General features: G+C 43.6%; 2 protein-coding genes across 4 annotated transcripts in view; both read right to left on the bottom strand.

Annotated features, from left to right (window-relative positions):
• The window catches only part of LOC146706796 (uncharacterized), a 378960-nt gene that overhangs the window by 271545 nt on the left and 84546 nt on the right, over positions 1–22869 (bottom strand). The gene's annotated exons all lie outside the window — the stretch shown is intronic.
• chka (choline kinase alpha) lies at positions 562–19218 on the bottom strand. Of its 3 annotated transcripts, none has more exons than XM_085465041.1 (12): positions 18728–19218; positions 17434–17542; positions 15937–15990; positions 9055–9168; positions 7717–7850; positions 6853–6957; positions 6587–6645; positions 6406–6493; positions 4606–4714; positions 4424–4530; positions 4235–4316; positions 562–3536 (listed from the first exon to the last, which is right to left on the bottom strand). In XM_085465041.1, exons 1-12 carry the CDS (start codon positions 18961–18963, stop codon positions 3477–3479), a joined length of 1257 nt encoding a protein of 418 aa, XP_085321167.1. In that variant the 5' UTR covers positions 18964–19218; the 3' UTR covers positions 562–3476. The 3 variants fall into 3 exon arrangements, with proteins under 3 accessions (XP_085321167.1, XP_085321170.1, XP_085321169.1); XM_085465044.1 differs by lacking the exon at positions 18728–19218 and adding an exon at positions 17037–17097 and having other exon boundaries at positions 17434–17525; XM_085465043.1 differs by lacking the exon at positions 15937–15990.

Genomic DNA, 22869 nt, shown 5'->3' on the forward strand with positions numbered 1-22869 from the left:
GGAAAATTAGAACACAGTTAATCTGTTGTGATGTAATGAGGAAACTGAGATACTGTGTTGGTTTCCATTCAATTTGATGAATGATCACTTAACATGCACGACACCAATTTTTGCTATTTTTAACCCAGCATAACAGAGCTTCAGAGGCACCGCGCGTCCTGGCAAGTGCCAATCATATTAACCAAGACTGCGTATCCAAACAACCACCAGAGTCAGCTGTTTTCTCATTTAACTTTTATTTGTGCAAAGCAGTAAATTTACAGCCAAAGTCATTTCTGTGTCGCTGCAGTTCACCTGAAACCTTTAAGTATGCTGTTATCTGTACGTAAACATTCAGTATAGCTGCATAGATAGCAAAGGTTATCGCTACGAGCCACGTGACAGCGTAGGTGGGGCTGCTCTTCACACAAAACAACATCGTTGTATAAAAAAGGTGGATTGAATCAACACAAAGTACATTCACAGTAACAACAGTAATGTAAAAGGTTTTCATTAGTTATAGTTAAGTAATGTTTTCTATATAGTTTAGTGAATAGTGCCAAAAAGAAACAGAAACAGGAGTGAAGGTTTTTGTTCCCCTGCAAGGGTTTAATTACAGTTGGATTAGAAGAACCAATTAAAGACTCATTTTAGTTCCTTTGGTCCAAAATGTGCATAAAACCTAAAGTAACGAGTACAGAATGTTAAATACTTGTATGTTGTGATGTTGGTTTTTTCAATATGGAATGTAAGAACACATAAAACATCACAATACTGAGAGACAGCATGTACAGCAATGAAAGGTCAGGGCAAATTTCAACAAATTAAAGACAACTTCAAGTAAAGACGGAGTACAAGAAATGATCGAGAAAACAGAAAAACAAGTACTGTAACGCTTTGAATTTGAATATTTATCGAGTATAATCCACTGCTCGCAGACCTTAAGTCTCATTGTATCAAAATTTCACTACACCTAAAAAAAAGAAAATATAGTAACTGTACAAAAGTACACCTGCATGTAAAATAAAGTCACAGTTCGTCACCTCCTAAAACTGTCCTCAAAAGTGCCACAGTAGACATTCAAACACCTCTGCATGCTTCTGCTGTCAAATGTTTAGTGTAGAGAAAAGTTTCGCTTCCCCATCAACAGGTTCCCTCCACTGGGAAACGCAGCATTCGCCAGGGTCCCATTTTCAGTTTGGCTGCTTCCACAGCGCCTTTGTGGTAGCTGTACGACTTTATTTGTAGCAGCACGATCACATTTTTCAAATCTGGGGTCAAAGTAGGATCTAACAGAAGAATCCTTGGGTCACATTTTGGACTGGCTTTTGGTAAACGCCCACATCCGAACAGAGATTTTACAATCATGGACAATCACACACTTACTGATGCTGCTTATAGTCTAGTTAACAAGGTCATTAAGGACAGCCATCCACCCCAACCACCAAGTCCCTTTCGACCAGTCTAGGGTTGGCTTTTGCTTTGGGCACAACTAATCCTCAGTGATGATCTGAAACCTCGCTTGTGTTTAACTTTAAACTGTTGTCCAAAGTGTTGGGATTCAGGGAAGCGAGAATAATCGTTTTAACTGACATGCATTAAAAACTATTTCCATTTTTTTCCTATTGCTTTTCTCCAAAACAAGAGTGAGGATTCATACCGAGGGCTGGAGTCACCACCACCGCCAATGACACCTCCTTTACATTTTCAGAAACCAGATTTAGATCAGGTCTCATACATTTTAGGATTGAAAGCTATAAACCTGTTAGAAGGATTGTCTTTCTACAAAAAGGTCAAAGTCTACAGCGGGGTGGGCTTTGATTAAACCCAACGCTGACGCCTAAGCCTAGACGGGTGGCCAACGACCTGATGATGTTAAAAGGTTAATAAAGTCGATATACTAAGAGTTGGTAACGAGGTCGAAAGCGATGTCAGCAGGAGTCCTTGTGTTACATTAATAGTGTATATTGATTTTTTTTAATGGAAAGCTTTGTTGTCATTGTCAGTCTAGCGGGCACTGCTATGCCCATGGTACCAATTAAAGTATGAAGAGGCACAGAAATAACAGGAAGATCATTTTTCACAATGTCATTTAAAGGCATGAAAAATGATGCCCCACCACTGATTGGTATGCAATAGCAAAATACTGCAATGATGCAATTACAACTAATCAGGGTGAGGTAGAACTTAGCTGGTCTCAGGATGTCTGCATGATCTCTTTGTGCCACGTCTCTATATCAAACCTCTATATCACCGCCTAAAAGTAGCACCTCAGAGGGAAGCTTGACATACACAGGACAGTGTTTGTCTGCTGCACTGCTGCATTTCTACCCTCACTCAAGCAGACAGTGGCCATAATGTGCGCTTGGACGTGACTCACATCAGTGACTCAGCTCTTGGAAACAGAGCGCTCTTGGTCTTAACTAAATGCCCCTTCAACAGCAGTCCAGTTACAAGAAGTAATTATGCAAAGTTTGACTTTGCAGCAACCGTCAGCATCATTACTCTGGATTACGGCTACAATGATGAGCCAGCATGGCAGCAGGCACTTGGGCCAAAACACCAGAGACGTCACCAACGAATCCATCACCACAATAAGGAGCCATTGTCGTGTGTTCAGTGTGAAGCTTTCTTCAATGCGGCAACAGCATCTGGTTCCCAACAGACGGTTTAGCAGCCAGGCTAAATCAGACAACACGACGTAACGTGTGCAGCTGTCACAGTGAGCCATAATAATAATGACAACATGAAACCACCACACCTTTGTCCCTTAAACAGTTAAGTGAAATCACAGGACTATAAGTAAGTCAGCTACAATGTGTCCTGTTGTAAGGAAGATACCTGACGTTCGATAGCTTTCATGTCGACTCGTTGAGGCTACCCCAGAAAAATATTCACATGTTTAGACATTCAAAATAACCGTGTTTGCCCTGGCCTGAAGATAATGTCAAACACACACAAAAAAGAAAATGAAACAAACACCAAGTGGGAAGAAAGTGGAACGTGTTAATCCATCAGCCCACCAGTAGCAGACAGAACCAGGCTACTGGGAGCTCTGGCAGAAAAGTTGAGGTTGTGATTCTTTCCCACACAGCAGACACATACTGTACATACACACTGATGCAAAGCTAACACTTTTGAGCTAGCCACGCTTTCAGAACGTTCATGTTAGTGATATGGTTCAAACTGGGCCGAAACAACCTTCTGACCAGCGATGAAGGTTAGTGCGAGTCCATGTGTTTCCTCTGTTTTGTTTTGGGGGGTTTTGGCCTTCAGTTACGCCGTGTAAACTTTGAGCTGCAATGATTGTGGGGCATATTCGAAGCACCTACTAGCCACGTGATCAAGGTTTGGCTTTGGTCAACACAACACCAACAGTAGCCAGCAAATACCAGCAAGGCAGGGAGTGTAAGTAAAGCGTAGAAACTTTATCAGCCCGTGGGTCCTTGACGTTTTGGCTGAACGTGCTGTCAGAATACTGAATCGTCTCGCCTCCTTTACACAGCCCAGGTCTTCTTCTGCTGGAAGTAGGCGTCAAACCTGGCCTGTGCGTACTCCTGCAACACAGGTAAGCACAAATGAATATGTGGAAACAAGGGCTTGTTTTAAGTAAAAACAATAAATCCAAATGTAACCCTGCGTGCTCCGGGTTAAGTCACACTAATAGAACATCAGTTCTTTGCACAGTGAATTCTTCCTTCTTCTTGTTTTAGATGTTACATCAGTTTGCTTGAAATTCACATTCGTGACTTTGCACTAATATCCGAATTAAGTGTTGAAAATGTTATTTAAAAGTCACATTGATGAGCTTTAAGTCTGGATCGTTTTAACCAGTACAATCTGTGCACGCTTCGGATTTTCACCAAGCGCAGCTTCCTGTCAGCTGGTGTGACAGCGTCCCGCTGCATGGCAGCCCGATCTGACCCGAGGCTGTCAAAGAAGCTGAGCACAGCCAGGCAGAAGCTCAAACTCCAACCAGAGGTAACGGTAACTTCTGTCACTGTTCGTCCTGAACAAACATATAAATTCCATGATTCTCTCTTTTAATGACCACTGCGCATCTTTTGTGACAGCAGAGGAGACGACCAGGAAAGCCCTGAATTACCTGTTTCGATGTATCTCAGTTTGGTTCAAATTAAATCCTCCTCTTCCCCACTTGACATTTTACCAAAGCTGAAGTTCAGATCTGTGCCCCGAACAACTTTGATATTGAGTAAAGTAAATAAGGACTCAAGGTAAGGAAGCAAAGACTCACCAGATATCCAAATTTGATGGTGGACAGCCGGGCCTGGATGATGGACCACAAGCCCCAAAAGAAGTGAGATGCCAGCGAGAACCTGCATCACAAAGACACAAAGTGTTTTCTACTTCCATTTAGCTTTTCACTGCAGCATCCTGCGACTTACTCTGCGTTAGGTAACGCATCTTTGTACCCTAAGCTCACCTGTTCACCTCCACGTACAGCTCTTCTTTCAGCTTCATTTGGTCCTCTGCGCTCAAGCCGTCGAACCCTTGATCGGACTCGCGCAGGTAGCTCTCAATGAAGTGGAGCTACGAGGAAACATTTCATGGCAGTCAGCAGTCCGTTAGAGAAATCGAATGAGCCCACTAACATATTTTACACACCTGCTGGGCCTTTGAAGGGTAGTTCTGAGCGCTGACTTTAAAGAAAGGAAACTCATCGCAGTTGTAGTCGTACATCCATTCACAGAAGTGGTTACCGATGTCGAATCCCCTGCAGGGTCAGAGAATGGCAAAGAAACAAGAGCACGTTTATGAGCCAGTGCTGTTCCTTGTTTTGGTTTAGTTATAATTAAAAAGATAAGATTCTCCCACAAGCAGTGACTGTAAAGTCGCAGTAATCCCGTGTGTGATTCAGTCTCATTCGTCCCTCAAGTATTCCCGAGTGCCGTTTCCCACACTGTTATCAGGAGCAGGACCTCCCCGTGCGGCGGGGGAGGCAGTGACCTGAGCTCGGCCCTTTGCTGTCGCTTCCAGAGAGAAAAAGCAATAACCCACAGCATGTTTTGTTTTGTTGTTCTTCCTGTGCATGTGTTATAGCACACGTGCCTCACAGGGTCACGTGTTCTATGTTATACACGGGAGGACTTAAAGGGGCCAGGCTGAAGGGAGCTGGGAGGAGCAGGGAGTTCTGGGTAACATGCAGTGTTTCCCAGAAATGAGCGACGCATAAAGACAGAGAGGTGCAGAAACACAAGCACATCGTTGTATTCTCGTCTACTTCGGGTCATCGTCGCCTTTCTCTGGCCTTCATCCTGTGTGCCCTCAGCAGCCTGCCAAGTTCTGGTTACATAACAGCTGCAGTTAATATTTCAACAGATTAGGGTGGGCGTGAGTTAGGACGCTCGATATAACGATATATATCGGGTGACGATATAAAAACGTCTATTTGTTTCGTAGTGTGGCAAAATAAACTGTTTTGATGGTCGCTGTAGTAGCTGTATTCATTTATTAAAGTTCTCTCTTTCTCTTATATTTAATATGACCACACTACGGACGGACAAGCGCCGGTAAAACAATGGCGTGGCTCCGCCGTCCGCTTGTTTGTTTTGCATATTAACCTTTCACAATAAAGCTCAAGATCCTGTTGAGACTTTTCAAAATAAACTAAATCCCGTGAAACAGTATGCAGCGTTTACGGCTGAGAAGCAAAAAAGAGGCGTCAGGTGCTAAAAAATAAACCTTAGACACAAACGTTAGAACGCTTTTCCCCGCAGCACGCCGTGTAATAAATACAAAGAAAACGGCGGCTGTTACAACTTGTGTTTAAAAATGTATCGTTTCATGCGTCGGCTAAAAGTCTCGACTCCAGCTGGAAACACTTCACACAAGTCGAGCTGCCCGAGATTCACAGAATTTACAGAAAATGTTACATTTGTGTGATTTATATCGTTATCGGACGATAGATGTCTTATATCGGGATATGAGATTTTGGTCCTATCGCACAGCATGAGTGTAGGAATATCACTAAAACGCAGCCATAAGCCGACTGTGGCGGTTTTTCTTCTTGTTTACGCTCTGATTCTAGTATCTTTGTTTACCATTATAACCAGATTACAGGTTATAATCTGGTTAGAGAGCACTGAATGTGACACAGGTTGGTAGGAGATGAGTGACGGTGACGCAGCAGCTCAGCACTCGAGTCAGGCTGTGCTCGGCACATCAGTTTCACCAAACCATTAAAAAACTGTAAACATGGAGGTGTTTTTATTTCTAATATTTTTATTTCATTTGAATTTTTATTTTTAATGATGCTGATCCGGTTTATCGATCTGCTTCTTGTTTCTAATGCTAACCTACAATAATAACAGTAATGATATTAATAAAGACAGCAATGGACTGATGCAGAAACAGCTGGTGAGGGTTCCCAGGTCAGATGTTACTGCAGGTGTCCTGCTCGTGTACCTGTAGTTGTAGCTGCTGTATTCAAAGTCAATGAGCATCAGCTTCTGTTTGTCTGAGCTCTGGCGGCCTTTCAGCAGCAGGATGTTTCCTGAAAGAAGCAAACACACACAAGTTAGCACTGCTACAACAGAGGAAAAGAAATGGATGGTATGAAGGGCGACCTCGCGTCTTCAGGTTTTACCTTCCTGACAGTCGTTGTGGCAGAAGACCACGGGAGAATGAGTGGACTCGAGCAGAGACCTGCACAAACACAAAGGCGGTCACTTCATTATAAAGTCATGGATGTTTAGAGACTCTCAGCTGTGCTTCCTTTGCCCTCTGCGCCTGTGTAGCCGAGATTTTCACGCATGTTTCCTGTGGTAAACCAGCAAGTCTTGCGTAACAGTCAGGAAACACGCATGTGTCATGTGTGCAGTGTTTTACAGCTGCATGTCTGCAGCAACATACCTGAGCATTTCCATCTCCTGTGGGAGGTTATAGCTGAGCAGGCGGTTGAAGCGACGCAGGTGCGCCTCTCTGGTGAAGCTCAGCCTCATCACTTGGCTCAGGTACCTGATCAAAGTGTTACATCCACACACATTAATGAAAAGAGGAAAAAGTCATAGTAGAGACGTTGGAAATGGAACACACTTGTGTTGAAGTTACATTTAGTCAATGATAGCTTAGTTTTAAAAATGATAAACAATAGTTTTTAAAAATAATGAAAACCTTTTCTCCAATTTTTAAGCTGGTCTAAAAATGTCTTTGTGTTTTTGCTATTTGCTCACGTCGGCTGCTATTTCAATTTGAGCAGACAAATATGTAGATGCATGTAAGGCCCACAGTTCAGTGAACTTCAAATATATTCTAACCACATCTGCTCTATGGGTGTAATTTTCTCTTTACAGGAAACCAAAAGAATGGCCAGATAATCTCATCACATCTGGCAGCTTCCATGTGTTTCCCAGGACAACAGTTCCCAGGTTTTCCCGTCAATCTTTTATGGCGGGAAAATCAGTCAAAGAGCCGAACGGCCGGACTCAGCAGGCGATCAGCCAGACATTTAGGCATGTATGAGGAATACTGATGGAAAAAGACAGCGGCCTTTATCAGCACACGCCAACAAACATTGTGCAATGTAAACCTCGTAAACACTTGACGCATGAGGTTGAAGGTATTTCAAGGGGAAGTGCACGGCGATAGGCGGACGGCCACCTGCAGAAGCCGATAAGTAATCAGTGCTGTGACACGCTATCTGGGAGAACTTGAACTGAGGAAACTTTTCATGTGCTCACTGCCTGACGCGGTGACGTACGGGCTCGGGTGACTCACTTGTCCATGGTTCCAAACAGCCACTTTGGTTGCTTGTTGAAGGGCATCCTCATCCCGTGAAACCTGGCCATCTTCTGCGCAACCTCGGCCGAGATGCTGGAGTCGCTCAGCTCACAGGTGTCCAGTTTACGGCTCTGTCAGCAGGACATCATAAAACTGCATGAAACCATGACTCTGGCTCTAACTGCATAAATCACAGGTTTGGTCAGGGTTTCTTTGACATCCAAACTAAAATCTTATCTTGCAGAGCCCCGGTGTGTGAGAGGCGTTGGGGGTTTTTCAGACATCTGAAAACAATCTGGTCTCTGCATCCAAACGTCAAACAATTTTTAAGGTCAAATTCTGTTCTGTAAGTAATTTAAGCCTCTAAATTCGTCACTGAGCAACTTTTTAAAAATATCCAGCTTTGTTGTCACACCTGATATTCCTGTTTGAAAAGTTTTGCGACTTATCACAAACTGCGTTGAGCAATTTTGAAAAGCCCCGGACCTCAAACTGTACACGAGCTGGAGGGTTGTGTTTCCACTTGTTTTTATCCTGACACACACACACACAGTTGGGTATTCATATCATGTGTGGACATAATGCTTTTCCCAGCCTCTTCCCCTAAATATAACCTAATTGTAATCCTGTAACTAAAACCACATTTTGTGTCTCAAAATGCCGTCAGACTTGTGGCGACTGGTCCCCACAAAGATTTGAATACAAACACACACACTCTAACATTTCTTTCCTCTCAGTCCTAATCTTGAAAAATAAAGTTGTGAGTATTGGCAGCAGTATTGGACTTCTTTGAGTGCTCCTAAACTGCTAAAAAAAATCAAATAAACCACAAAGAGAAAATATTTTCTCTAAAACAGATTTTTGTAAATGAAACAAAACTTTGAAACCAGGTGAAATGTATTTGGAGTTTGTTCCCAACTTCATTAAACTAATCTTTATAAACTTTAGCAAAAATGAAAATAAAATGCACATTGTTTTGTAAAAAGACAGGATGTACGTCAAAATAAACTATTTCCAACAGGATACTGAGAACATCAGTACTTTGGGATAAAGTTCAACAGACAGCAGGAGTGCAGCTTTGAGAAGCCTTGGACAAAAACAAGGAAAGAAATACATTTCCAATTGTGTTTATTTATAAGTGACATCACTTCCTGCTGTTGCAGCTGGTGTCCATGAAAAGGTGATTTCGTGCTGACAACGTGATAATGCCTATTCATCCCGTAACAGCTGATCAGATCGATAAAGCACCTGCGTCTGGATCATAATGTTTGCTTCTAACTTGATTTCTGTAGAAGGAAACGTAATGTGTAAGTGCAGCTCCGCACGGGGACTTACGGGGATGTACTGCTCCAGGCGGCCCTGAGGGAAAATACCGTAGAGTTTGGGTCCGAGCTCTCGCTCAGCCAAGATGGCGAACATCACGCTCTCCAGCACCATGGCCTCGGCGCCCTGAAGATACACAACAGCAACACCGTCAACGTTTCAGGCAACACGGTGTCAGAGTTCACAGCACCTCCACCGTTAGCTCCCATCACAGCCGCAGAATAGCAAATGAGACAAAGAGCTCTTTCTGGTCACGCAGGCTGAAAACGTTAAGATTAGAGTGGATGAATCCTCTCCTCAGCCACTTTCAGACACAGGCAGACTACCTTTGAAAAGGAAAAGTCTTCTTTTCAGGGTTTCTGGTAGGCAGCCTGCCAAAGCTGCTTTACATGAAAAGGTCTGACGTGTGAAAATGGCACAACTTCAGCAGAGTGAAGTGCACGTCTGAAAGGGGCTTAGGAGGCAATCAGGTGGTGGAGGACAAGGATGGATGATTCTGAATGAGGAGAAATGTTGTGGTTAGGGTTAGTAGGGTTTGCCTGTCAAAGCGGTGAGGAGAAACACAAGAGGTAGACGAAAATCTCCAGCAAGACTTGGCTTTGCAGTTGAAGCTGCTGGAGCAGAGGAGACAGACGGCCTTGTGTTTTCTCGTTTAATCTTAGAGACGCACAACGCTCCCACGGCAACACGTGCAGCCCGGAGACCAACGGGGGGGGTCTCATGCCAGCACAGTCACGTGTCCTCAAAGACAAAACTGTGTGCCGACTCGATTCTGCTGGAAACCAGGCTTCTCACCAAATATGCACCAGGTTTGGAGTTAAGTCTACAGTCGGGTTTCTTACTTTTACTGGAGTTTAGTTTAGGGAAAGTCATGAACAGACCATCCATGCTATTAAATCCTGTCAGGAACCAAAGACCACAGCTATCACTGATTTGTGTTTACTTCTAAGATTAGGCTTAAAACTTTCCTTTTTTAGAAAGCATATGGTTACAGCTGCATAAGCACTCTATACATTGACTATTTCTTCTTCAGTCCCCTTTTTCATCCACCATGTGTTTATACACATCTCTGAATTTAATCATTACTTATTATCACTCTGTCTCTCCTCCACAGCGCGTCTTTGTCCCATCGTCCTCGCCTCACCCCCCAGCCGGTGGCCCCGCCCCTCCCTGACCTGGTTCTGTCGGAGGTTTTTTTGTTGTTATTTGGCACTATATGAATAAGACTGAACTGAATTTTCTTGTATTGCTATATCAGCTTCAAACTGTTTGAAAAGTCTGGAACATGCAGCGTTCATCAGCTCAGTGATTTCTGAAAAACTATTAACTTTTTCAATTTTCTTTAGTGTCTTAACTTTGAAAATGTAAAGTGTAAATTGCTAAAGTGCCCATTTGATTTGAATAACCTCCACGTTGTGCTGCAGTTCAAGCCTTGAAATAAAAATCAGTGATATATTGCCATCCTCATACTGTTGAGTGAATAACCTTGAGATAAACTGCAGCAGAGACAGAGGTTTGGATCCAAACGTGCGCCTGCTTCTTTGGATAACAGCCATGGGAATGTTTCATAATGAGTGCCCGACAGGAAGCCGACTCAAAGAAAACAATGCTGCCCACTCTGTGGCCTCCTAAACATTATGAATTATTATGAACCACGTCCGTCTCAAAGCAGAACAGGACTGATCTGCCAACAAGGAAGCACAACATTGGACTCCAGGTAAAATCTCTTTAGGGAATATGGGAATCTCTGCTGTGACAAAGCTGCATGCTGCCTACACATCCAGTAACCAGTCTCTGTTTACCACGTAACTTGGTAAAGCTATACACACGGATGAGATTCTCTCGGTTCTCATGTGTTACATGGACAAGGTGAGGATGAGAAGCATCATAGGAAGTAGATTATAGTAGCGCTATACGAATAAGTCTGATTTAAACTAAACTGAACTGAGTTTTTGGAAAATTTGACGTCAGCAGAAATTTAGCAGATGCACGTTTGGTAAAACGTCGCCTTGCTCTCGAGTTATCACGTTTACAGCTGCCTGGTGGGATGACGACAATATTCCATCTGCCTTTTACGGCAGCTATGTGGCTCTTTTCCTGTTTTCTATCATATCTGCTGAAGAAAAAAGCAGAACAAACAATGCAGCACTAACAAAACACCAGTGAATTGGGCCGTACTTCGAACCTCTCCCTGGTTAGGATTGTTGCCCGGCTAGTGTAAAATTTGAATGTTCTCTTTCGTCACACGGTTCAAAAACATACGTGGGCGTTGGCTTTTGGTAAGCTGGCAGAGCCTGTGGTTGTGCATGTGAGCGTCACTGGTTGTCAGTCAGGTTGAGCGTCCTCTGATCCTGTGATGGTGTCTCGAGGCACTCAAACTGGTTTGTGAACCATTTCCACATCAATGATTGTTCTCTGAGCACTTTGTTGCTAACATCCACAGTTACCACCAACAACAGTGGCAACCTATTTACAGTAACTGTCAGCACTGCATGAGTTCTGGGATTATTAGCAGCTTAATAGTTTATTGACCTGGTTAAGGGAACGTCTGAACTTCGCATAAATACATTTAAAGCAAACTGTTATTTCCTTTTTTCACGGTTATTTCAGTCGATTATTAATACCATAGATATCCTTCTGCCTACATCCAGATACTTCTGTCTACGTACTGTTATGCAGTACGCTGTGTAATTATGTAGTGCATGAATTTTGACGGGGCTGTGGTTTTCTAAACTGCAAACAGCAAGCTGCTGATTTACTGCGGTTGATTGTTGTGCAAGACGCAGCATGTTCTGAATGTTTAAAACCACAACGTCACACAAACAGTAACACTCAGTGCTTCCTGCAGTGAAGACGACAGCATTGCACCAATAAGTGCGACCGTGCGTGATGCCAGTGCCTGAAAATATCTGCCGTTAGCTTGTTAGCTAGCGCTGGCAGTGCTGACTCCTCTCATCCCACCATTAAACCAAAATGTGAGGCGGTTTAGAGGATGCCTGACTTTTTGACCCGTATGGGTGCATCATACAGGTACCCGTGGTGCTCTTCGTGCAGCCATACTTGCTAGTATGAACACAATGGACGTACAGAGCGATGGAAGTGAACACGTTAGCTCCCTCTCCCGAACGCAGAGCAGCTCGTTCACGTTTATTCCTGATCGCAGGCATTTTCAAATCTCAGACATGAATTATCCACATTATCATAATCACACAAATGCTGGCAGATAACGAGGCCTCAAAGCGATCACACTGTGCTGAAAAATAAAAAAAAATAATAATAAAGTGAAAGCATACGAGTGACCCAAATGTCAGTTAAGTGAAGTCCATTTCTGTTTGATGGGCTCTTTAGAGGCTGCTGCATCAGCCCACACGGTGAGCGTGGTCGGTATCGACGGTCTCGCAGCCTGCAGTCCTCCCTCGACCTCACTTTCACTTCCTCTGACCTATTCCAAATGCCAGTGTCTGTTTTACATGCATGTTTGACTTGCTTTCTCTCCCACAGGTTTGTTAATTATCAACCAGCGTTAGCCGTAACCCCGGCTGGCGGCTCGGACGCAGAAGAATCGAAACATTCCTGATGAAAAACTCCTGCAGTTTTCTGTCGCCTGACACGGCATCGTCTGTGCTGCTATCCGAGGAACATTCGGTCTAACGTGCACTCTGTTCCTGGTGAATATTTGATTATGACTGAATCCAAGTTGTTATGCCAGTCATGTGCCGGCGCTGCGTCTCTGCTCAGAGGTATTTCGCGGGCTGGCCTTGGAGCAGGTGCACTGTGAGCTTCAGACAGCTGCTGCTCTAACCTCAATACTTATCCACTCTGCTATGAGTGTAAGACGATGGATTAATGAAGGTGATAAAAGGACATCAAAAGGAAGCACATTATCTAAGAGAATAGATCAAACTGAACTCCCTTTGAATAACTTAGGTGTTCCTCCTCCGAGTACTAAGTGATGATCACAACGCTAACCCTGACCTTGACATATTCAACTAATCTGCCAACGGCTTGGTAACAAAAATAATCTTTCTGCCTGACACAGATTTAAAAAATTCACATTTTTACCCAAAATATTTGTTTTGGTCTTCTCCAAAATATAAGATAAGGACCGAGGTTACCGTTACCACCTGTGACAACTTAAGATCTCAGAGAAATACAGGAGGAAAGGGGCGGCACAAGCCTTCATCGCTAAAAATGGCCAACGCTTTTATATCAAGCTACATCTTGAAACCAGCACAGGGTTTGTAGCCTAACTGTGTCACTGTGTCGTCTTCACCTGGATGTAAACTGTCCGACATGAGAGCTGCAGCTCTGCTGTGACGACTGAAACATCCAAGGAATTAATCCGCATCATCCTTTCTAATCCAAATGGGATTTACGTTGAACACTGCATTGTTAGGCTAGGCGAGGTTATCTGAAGACACTCGCAGTCCAGCGTTAGCCTCACGGCGAGCTGAAGATTAGAGAAGTGGAGTCGAGGGGGAGGAGCTGCCATCTTTATGGAAAGATACTTGAGTGGAAACAATGGCTAACTTGCTGATGACCTAATCTCAGTCCCATGACAGAGAGTCATGATTCAGCTTTGTAAGGTGAAGGTCAAAGGGGGTCACATGATGCCGCGTGGGTACAGAACTTTCTGAGTCAGTGGGTTTAAGGCTCGGTACACTGCCTGCAGTGATACCCTGAACACATCTGTGCTGGTTATCTATCACTAAAATTAGTCTTTTTATGAGGCTTGCGTAACGCGCAAACTTCCTTCACTTGTGCATTTCAGCATTTTATCTTCCTGTCTGCACATTAAGAACATGCAGCCTGTCAGCACTCAGCTCGTAATTACCCTGAACATGCTTTTAGCAGGTTTACAACACACGTATTGTAAAATGTACAGCAGCAGGATGCAAATAAACAGATCCAACGAATCAGATCCGCTGTTGACTATAGAATGAGATGGAAATAGTGAAATAATACCAGTTTACCTCAGACGCACAGCTACTCACATGTAGTCCCAACTCTGCCAACAAGAGCTCAACTGACCCTGAAATATGGACGAAATCCTGAGCTTCACCTCCTCAACTGAACCATGAAACCCTCCCCGCTCATGCCTTCTCCTGAGAATTGGACCAACCCAGAATCTCCATGTCTTCCTTTTCTTGTGAGGAAACATCAGCACCCGCTCATCGTCGCTTCATGTCGACTTAATTTGTTTTAGGACAAGGTGTGCGTATGTGTTACATCACAGGTTGGCATCCAAAAAGTTTAGAGGACTGCGAGAGAAGGTAACACAAGAACTACATCCTTCAAAGCAATCATCAAAGCAGCACCTCTTTAAGCCATTGTGACCTTTGTGTGTGGGGCTGCAGTGATTGTAGGCAGTGTACTCCATAAACCCTCAGACTGTATGAACTGTATGATTCATTTGGGGTCAATAACGATAGCCTGCATCACTGCTGGCCAGCTGACACCACATAAGCCAACAAAGACATTCAGAACAGTTTATTGTAACATTGTAACATCTAAAGACTTTTTTGAACGAACCTTTATCACCTTAACAAGTACGTCTGCAGTCGTAGATGTAACTCTAGCTACTTAAATACTGCATCATCTCCTTTTTGTGTTTTGCATGTTGTGACCACAGTGTTAAGGTGCAGTATCACCAACTATGAGGTTAGTGTCAATCAGACATTTTTCATATGTGTACCACTAACATGACATCAGTACTTTAGTTTTTTAATTTCTCGCTAAATTAAAATTGAAATAAAACTTTTTTGTTGTCTGTTTTGCTTTTTAACCTTTGACCTAGTTTTCTGTTTTCCTGTTTTGAAGATATACACGATCGACCTGGGCGGCTGTGGTGGCTGTGGTGGTAGAGCAGAAAGGCCAAAGTATCCTTAGGAAAGTTACTGAACTCTGATTTGCTTTAAATGCGTTCACCAAAGAGTGCACTTTGAGTTCTCGAGTTGAAAACTGCTGTAAACGAACCAGAACATTTACCTTTGCTGGAGAATAGTGGAACTAAATGACACTAAATGACCTTTGTGGTGCACAGAGGCAGCAAATTCAGCTGCAATGTCATAAAACAACAATTATTTTTAAAAATGCACAAATCATGTTAATTACATTTGTATCATTAATATGTCAGTTTAATGTGATATCAAAGAGTCAACAGAAGTACATTGCAAAACTCCAAACGGTGGTAACATTACACATTTAATAAAGGCGTGTTCACACCGACTGCAGAGAAAAAGTCCCTGCAAATATGCGACTGTGAAAGTCTTCTGGAAGCAAATACACATCCACGAGGGCTGTTTAAACTGCAGGTCATGCGGAAGAGCGTGTAAACACGGGGAATAATGTCACGTCTGCCACCGGGTAACCAGCGAGGGCGAGATTTATGCTGAAAGGGCCTAGTTTCAGAAACTGGAAGGTGTTACCGTTCAAATCAAGCCTCGAGATGCATTTTGACCAAATGAGTGAAAATGTGGACCTAACCTGTGAACCTCTGGTTGTCGGGGACATTGAGGATGCTAAGACGTTAATGACCAGCTACAGTTTATATCTCCTGGGTGTCTGTGCTTTGATGTTAAAAGACAAAATCAGAAATTGAACGGAAGAAAAAAGTAACACTTTAGATTTTCAGTCATGCAGTGTCGGGTGAGCCAGGTATTAAATTAACTGGTATTCGGCCGTTCCTGTGAATTCCCCCAAAGCCCCGCCAACGCACGTGCTCAGAGAAACCTGGCGGATCCTCTTCAGGCTCAGCGTGAGTTAGAGAGGAATTTAGGGGAGGAGAACAAATCTTCTGAGAAACAGTGAGACGGGGGAGGGGGCATACACATGTGAGTCGAGTGTTGCTGTGGACGTACACTCTGAGTAGAGAAACTGTCGTCTGTTACTTACTTGGAAGTGATTTTCTTTGTTTGACTCTCGAGAATCCCCTTTATTACAGGACATCTATCAACAAGAGAAAAAGGGAAGAACTATCCATGAATACATGCCGCCAAGCCGCCCGTCAACATCAAAGCTGTGCCCGCGGTGCAGACAGTACAGTATGAGCTCAAACACACACCGAGTCTTTTGGATGCGACAGTGCAGAAGACTGTTCAGGCAGCGGCCCTCAGACTGAAGGCAGGAGCAGAGCAGAGGCAGATGGATATGAAACCTGCACTTTTACTGAGAGCTGCAGGTTTCTGCTCATCAGCATCACATAACTTTATTGCTCAGAAACAGTCTCCAGTGCAGTTACGCTCGGTTTAATCATTAGTAGCTGTGCACTCAGACAAAGGCATTCGTCCCCTAATCATATTAGCTTTTTGATTAGACATCATTAATTCCTCCTGCGGCACGGCGGAGACGACCGCAGTTACCTCGGTTAAAGGACTCTGTGATGCGGTGCTCTCGTACATCCCCGGCAATAAAAGCTAACTGCTTACGTGCTCATTAGCAAGTACACAGAGCAGAGTTAATACTTAATGCAGGTCTCCTGCTAATGCACTCTCAGCTGCAAATGCCAAATTTAGTGGCTGAATCTCAGTTGTGACTCTGTTGTGTTCTGATCGCCAGCAGGAGATTAGAATATGCTGTGCAAACATCTCGCTGGCCTTGAACTCTTACCGCTCGCTGTTTGCAAGCAAAACCACTCCGATGTGGCGAGCGCCAGCAGCTAAGCGCTATCGTAAGAGTGGATCTGCTGATGAGTCTGACATCATGAACTCTGGACTCAGCGGCCACGTCATGCAAAGAGATTATTTTTTCCAAAAGAAGCACCTGATGGGCAGCAGAAATCTGATCTATCTGATCTGAGCCATCATCAGGTCTGCCGTTTGTCCGCTAGCTTGAAACTGAAGCTGACTTCTTAATGATTAAGAATCACAAGACAGGGATTTAGAGCAGGAAAAGGACAGGCAGGAGGACTTTGTTCTCCTTCCTAGCGGCTGAGCTACATGAGTGTGTGTTACATCTTTGTATTAGGCTGAGACTTCATAGATCTCATACTGTACCGTGTTTTTGGGTGGGTTCACCTGGGAACAAGAGTGCCCAAGGCACGCTCCTTTGGGAAGCCTACGGCAAAGAACACATGCATGTACAGCCATGGGGGTACATCACCATGTACAACAATGGCTAACACGCACACAAACACACATACATGAAGGCATAACTGCATGCATACACTAATATAAGCATGTGACACACATTCACACATAACGGCACTTTCACTCGTCTATTTTGTTGTTTATCTCTAACACTTTTACATGTCTGCTCTTATTTGTGAGTGTGAGTAAAAAGCAGTAACTGCAGACTAAAAACTACCGAGGGGGAACTACTTCCTTACGTCCTCGTGGCGACTCTGGGTTACTTTTTGCACAGTAAAACACTGACATGTGATGTGGCTCCCACCTGCAGGATGGCCCCATAGAGGCGCAGCAGGACGTTCCTCGGCTCGTCCCCAACACAGTTCAGGCTGTCGGGGAGGCTGCACAGAAAGAGCTTGTTGCTCAGACCACCCCTGGAACACAGACAGACAGCGAATATGATATTGATATTTGCGTGTGTGTGATTAAATGATGGATTCACCAGTGTATAGAAGAAAAACCCCAAAACTAGCAGCTCTGTAGTGGTTTCACATGTGCCTAACAATAAAAAGATCCCAGGAGGACACACTGCTCTCTTTTCCACAGAAGTTTTCCTCTTGAATAAGGGAGTGGCTTAAAATAGCATTTAGGAGCCAATACTGTTATCGGTCTGATACTGATATCAGCACAGCGACTGTAAACGCAAGAAGAGAATTTAAAAAATGACAAGAAATAATGTCATCAGCTGTCATCCAAGTTCTTGTGTTAAACACAGATACAGCTACCAGCCATCATTTTAAGAGGTCATGACCTGAGGTTTCATTGTTCTGGCAGCACTACATCAATCAATCCTAATCTACACTCAAAGGTTCGTTTATTTAAAAAGTTTATCATTGAGGAAAATGTGCTTTGTGTAGGGTGAACGTTTACCAATCAAGTAAAGTGGACCAGATCCTATTAAATCTAACATTTTACACTTCATGTAACAAAACTACAGTTTTTCATGTAATTAAATTATTTAAAGTCAGCATTTCTGGAGTTTTTTTAGAGTGAGCACGATCTCTTTTAACACTGCTTCTCTAACCACGGTGCTCCACAAGGCTCAGTCCTGGGCCCATTAATGTTTCCTCTTTAATGTTTTCATTATATTTCTCATCACTGTTAAAAGTGCTTGCTTACAAAACTTCTACCAAAGAAAAGTGCTGCTTAAAAAAAGGCAGACTTTTTTAAGTTTAAACATTTGTACACTTTTAATTAAAAACTATCTGCAATAAAAATAATCACAACACTGATGCCAGAGAGGTTTAACAGTAATGACTGAAATGAGTTAAAGTCTTTGGGACAGTTTTTTTCTTTTCTGAGTGTAGACCCTTTAGATTTTTTTTTCTTTTGAGTGGGAGGTAGGCTCCCACTTGCTATCAACTACATCAGCCGTCGGGCTAAGAATACAGACTGCACTATAGCAGCAGATTCTGACACAGGAACATGAAATGAGCTCTGCTGTTTCGACCACTCTGGGTCACATGGCTCTTGTGAGATGATCTCATCAGACGGTTTACAGAAAAACACATCGGATGGTGAAAATAAACAGAAATAACGGTTCCGATGATCATCCGCACCTGATGATGGTGATCTGGAACACGTCCTCGGCCAGGCTCTTCCAGGCTCCGTGCAGGAACTCCCTGCACCACAGATAAGCCCTCCTCCGGGTGTCTGGGTCGGGCTGGTCGGAGCGGACCAGCTCGTCACAGTCCTCCTGGGTGTCTGGCTGGACCTGCAGGGCGTTCTCGGTCACCAGCAGGCCCAGCGACATGGAGGGGGAAGAAGAAACCCCGTTGATGAATTTGGTTTTCATTTTGTCGACAGTAAGACAGGAAGTAGGCGAACGCGGGCCCCCTCCGGTGCGTGTGTCGCAGAAGGATATATTTCAGTTGTTTCTCTCGGTGTGGAGCCCGCAGTGCGGCAGGTTTCTGCTCTTTAGCTCTTTTTTAACAATAATAATAACAGTGACGATGAAAATAATCGTACGAGCTTCGCAAATGATGGAGACAAGCTAGATGCGTCCGTCCGCGCGCAGGGAATGAATCGCACTGAGAGACGCGCGCGCAGCATCTCGGAGTGGCGTACAAGGAGGGGAGGGAGGGGTCACATGACACGCCCGCGACCCTTCTCGTCTCTGGTTGGATGGCTGTGACACAGCCCCGCAGGACCAAAACAAACCCTGACGGTGCGTGCAGGGAGTGTCGGACAGAGAGAGCAATCCTGAAGTCCGGGAAAACAAACATAAGGCCCGGGGGCCAGAAAGACGCCAAACTGGTGATAGGCTACCAGAACCTTTTTGGCAACTTTTTTTTTTTGCAGTTTTTTTGAAATTTTGAACTTCTTGTTCTTTTACTAAGACATCTCAGGTTTTAAATGTGTGGTTAAACTTCGTTACACTGACACAAAAGGAGAGTTTCACTGGTGACAGTAAATGAAACTGAATTGGTCTGGCTGTAGTTGTGTTTGACATTCCTGTATTATACTGAAGTTTAAAGAGTACAGGCCCCCTGTGGAGCCTCTTTAGCTTGCTGTTTTCTAGAAGAAGGTACAAGAGCATAAAAAGGAGGACCAGCAGATTAAAAAAGCAGCTTCTCCCATGGGCCATCAGGCCCAGCATAAACTCTGCCGATCCCTGTGCAACATGTACTTTAGGTGGAAAGTGCAATAATTAAAATACCTCTCTTATATCCATATAATGTATTCCACTTCCACTGTAAAAGCTGCAATCATTAGAATTTTTAGCTGTTATTTATGACAGCATAAAACATATTTGTTATTACTCTTTTATTCTAATAGTATGACTTTTTTTAGTAGATGATGTGCCCTGTCTAGCTACCTAGGGGTAGCTACAGCTACCCCACAAAAAGATCCAAAAATAACCACAAAGAGGTTGGAAACTACCTCAAAGAGATAAATGGACTCAAACCAACCAGAAGATTCACAAAACACAAAGAACACACAAAGAAATGCAATTCCACTACAAAGACACACAAAATGACCTAAAGATGATCACAAACGTGAGTCACCACAAAGATACTCACAGTGGCCAGAAGGAGACAAAGACAGAGGTCAGAGTTATTACAGTTTATCATTTTAGAAATAATGGTTTCTCTTGGTTTTAATTGTTGATGTATTACTTAGCTGAAATGTTTGGGTTTTTTCACATTTGTCTTTAGTTTAGGTTTATTTAACTATAATAACCGTGGTCCAGGTAGGCCATCAGTGAATATTAGTGCTCGGCCTCAGGCTGACAGCCTCCTACACATCCCAGTAGCTATCCCATGTAAGTGTGCTATTACAGCTGCTTTAACCTGCCCACACTTGCTGTGCACCACTTTGCAATCCACACTCCCCTGACCCCAGCAACTCTGAGCACTGAGCACATGGATGCGTGAAACAACAGGCATTAAAACATACCTGAAACACTGTGAAGGATTAATAAAGCTGTTTGACTTGTATCACACAATTGTTGGGTTAACAAATTGATACCAAATTGCATATAAAGTCTTACAGTGCATTTCCACCCTCTTATAATATTTGAAAACCCCTTTGGCACCAGATTGGATTTCCAACATTCTGAAGAGTCAGTGAACGCACCGTGAACATCTGCCACATTGTTTTGTTGCTCAGTCACGTAGCCAGAAAATCTCCTTTGGTCCTGGAAACCTGCCACAGTTTCTCCTCATGCATTTGGGCTGGAGTTGTGCTTGTTTTCAAGGCCTCTGCCCCACTTTTACACAAAGACGAGTTCATTATGAAGACAATATGAATGCACACAGGAACGCAAACATATACGCGCAAATGGCTTCCACAGCTAGCAGAACTATGGTGAAATATGATGCTTTAATCTTGCATGTCTAACGTTTGGGACATTAAATCGTAATCGTACTATTTTGGTACCACTGACTGAAAATAATTTTTGGGATACTCATGAAAATGTATTTTAAAATCTAGGGAGCATGGGGGGGGGGGGGGGGGGGGACTTCTTTAAGTTTCATCGGTTCTAGGTATTTAAACCCAGCTGGGTGTTGTCCCTGAAGAGGGTAGTTGATCATGTGCCACCTCACACAAGTCAAGTTGTGGAAAAACAAGTTGTGAAATCAGCAGAGGTTTCAGGTGAAACCATTGTTGTGAAGCTTTGCCTCACCCTGTCATTGGACCTATTGAGATAAACTGATGAGGGATGTAAGTGGAGGTTAGGGCTGAGCGATATGGCCTAAAATTCATATCGCGATATAATTTGAAGCGTGTGCGGTAACGGTATATACGCTACGTGATTGCTAGCGACACACTCCATCAGAGCCTTCAAAAGTTCAGTCAGAGCAACGGCCGATGAATCATCGTCACAAAATCCATAATATAAGTCCATCAGTGCCAAAAGGTGGAACCTTAGACACAAAAGCCAGCAGATGGGCTTTCTGCCATTTCTGACATGCACTGCACTTTCCTCCTGTTTTAAAGAATTACAAAGCCCTGGTGTGAAGGGGTTCAAGCAGATTTGCACAGCAGCTGTTTCTCCTCCACATTCTGGAAACAGAGAAGGTGGCAAAGACTTACACCCCACAACAGGAGATGGAAAATGCATCTTCAGACGAGACCAGAACAAAGGGAGCTGCTATGCTTATGTTTTTTGGTTTTGTGTGCTTTTCTCCTCACAGGAAAGGGACAGGTTTGACCCTCAAACCAATGTTTGCTCACTGTGAATCATTTACTGGTTTGGTACCTTTAAATTTCATTCATTACTTTCTACTCATTCACAGTAAAGTTTTGGTTGACACCTATCCCATTCTCTGAGTAAAAAGTACATAATAACTGTATCATGTGCCGGGCCTTGTGTACATTTGTACCGCGCGCTCTGATTGGTGCAATTCCTGGTGAGATTCTGAGATATCTTTGGCATATCTTGAAAAATCAGCGTTGCGATAGGTTGGTCAGTCCCAAATGTTTGCATCTGTAGCCTGGATAAAGTTCCTGTGAGGTGAACATGATGGACAAATATTTTCATTAGGTGTGTAGCTTAACTGTGTGAGTTCTTTGTGTGCAGCTTTTGTACAGTTGCTGATTCACTTACCTCGAATCATTCAAACGTTGAGTGCAATTAATTTGCCAAAATGACAAAACATACAACACTGTAACACAAAAACCCACAGACCTGATGTTGCAACAGGATAATAACATGTAGTGTAAATGTAGAAATTCTAACTTTATTTAACCAGGAAAAAAACTCTTTATCTGTTTTACAAGAATGTCCCTGGCCAAGAAGGACAGCTGTACATGAGAATGATTTGGGTTAATCCACTTTCAGTTCTTCACATAGAGATTTATTACACGTCAGTCAGAGAGAGTGGCGAGAGGGTGGGAGGGAGTGTGCCCGTGGACTGCCTGTGAGAAAAGGTTGTTTTTAAAAATGTGTTTGTTTTCAGCCTCCCCAGCTGTTACAGGCCCTTATTGTTGTGCAGCTGGTAGCCTAAACCATAAAGCACCAGCTCAGGAGGCTTTCCAGGCGGGCCGAGAGCTCCGAGAGCTCCGAGAGCTCCTCACCTCACTGTGTTTCAGAGACCTCGAGTTCCTGAAATCTGCAATCGCCTTGTGTTATGTAATGTTTTAGTGCATTGTACCATTCTGTTAGATAAGGCACCTCCTTTTTGATGGCAGGTAAAAACAGAGCTTGGAATACCCCCAAAAAATCACATGAAGACCCCTCCCCAGGCTTGAGCCC

The sequence above is a fragment of the Copadichromis virginalis genome, linkage group LG7, assembly GCF_057382275.1.
Source record: "Copadichromis virginalis isolate Kocher_CV1m ecotype Utaka linkage group LG7, C_Virginalis_male_GT1.1, whole genome shotgun sequence".
Taxonomy (NCBI): Eukaryota; Metazoa; Chordata; class Actinopteri; order Cichliformes; family Cichlidae; genus Copadichromis; species Copadichromis virginalis.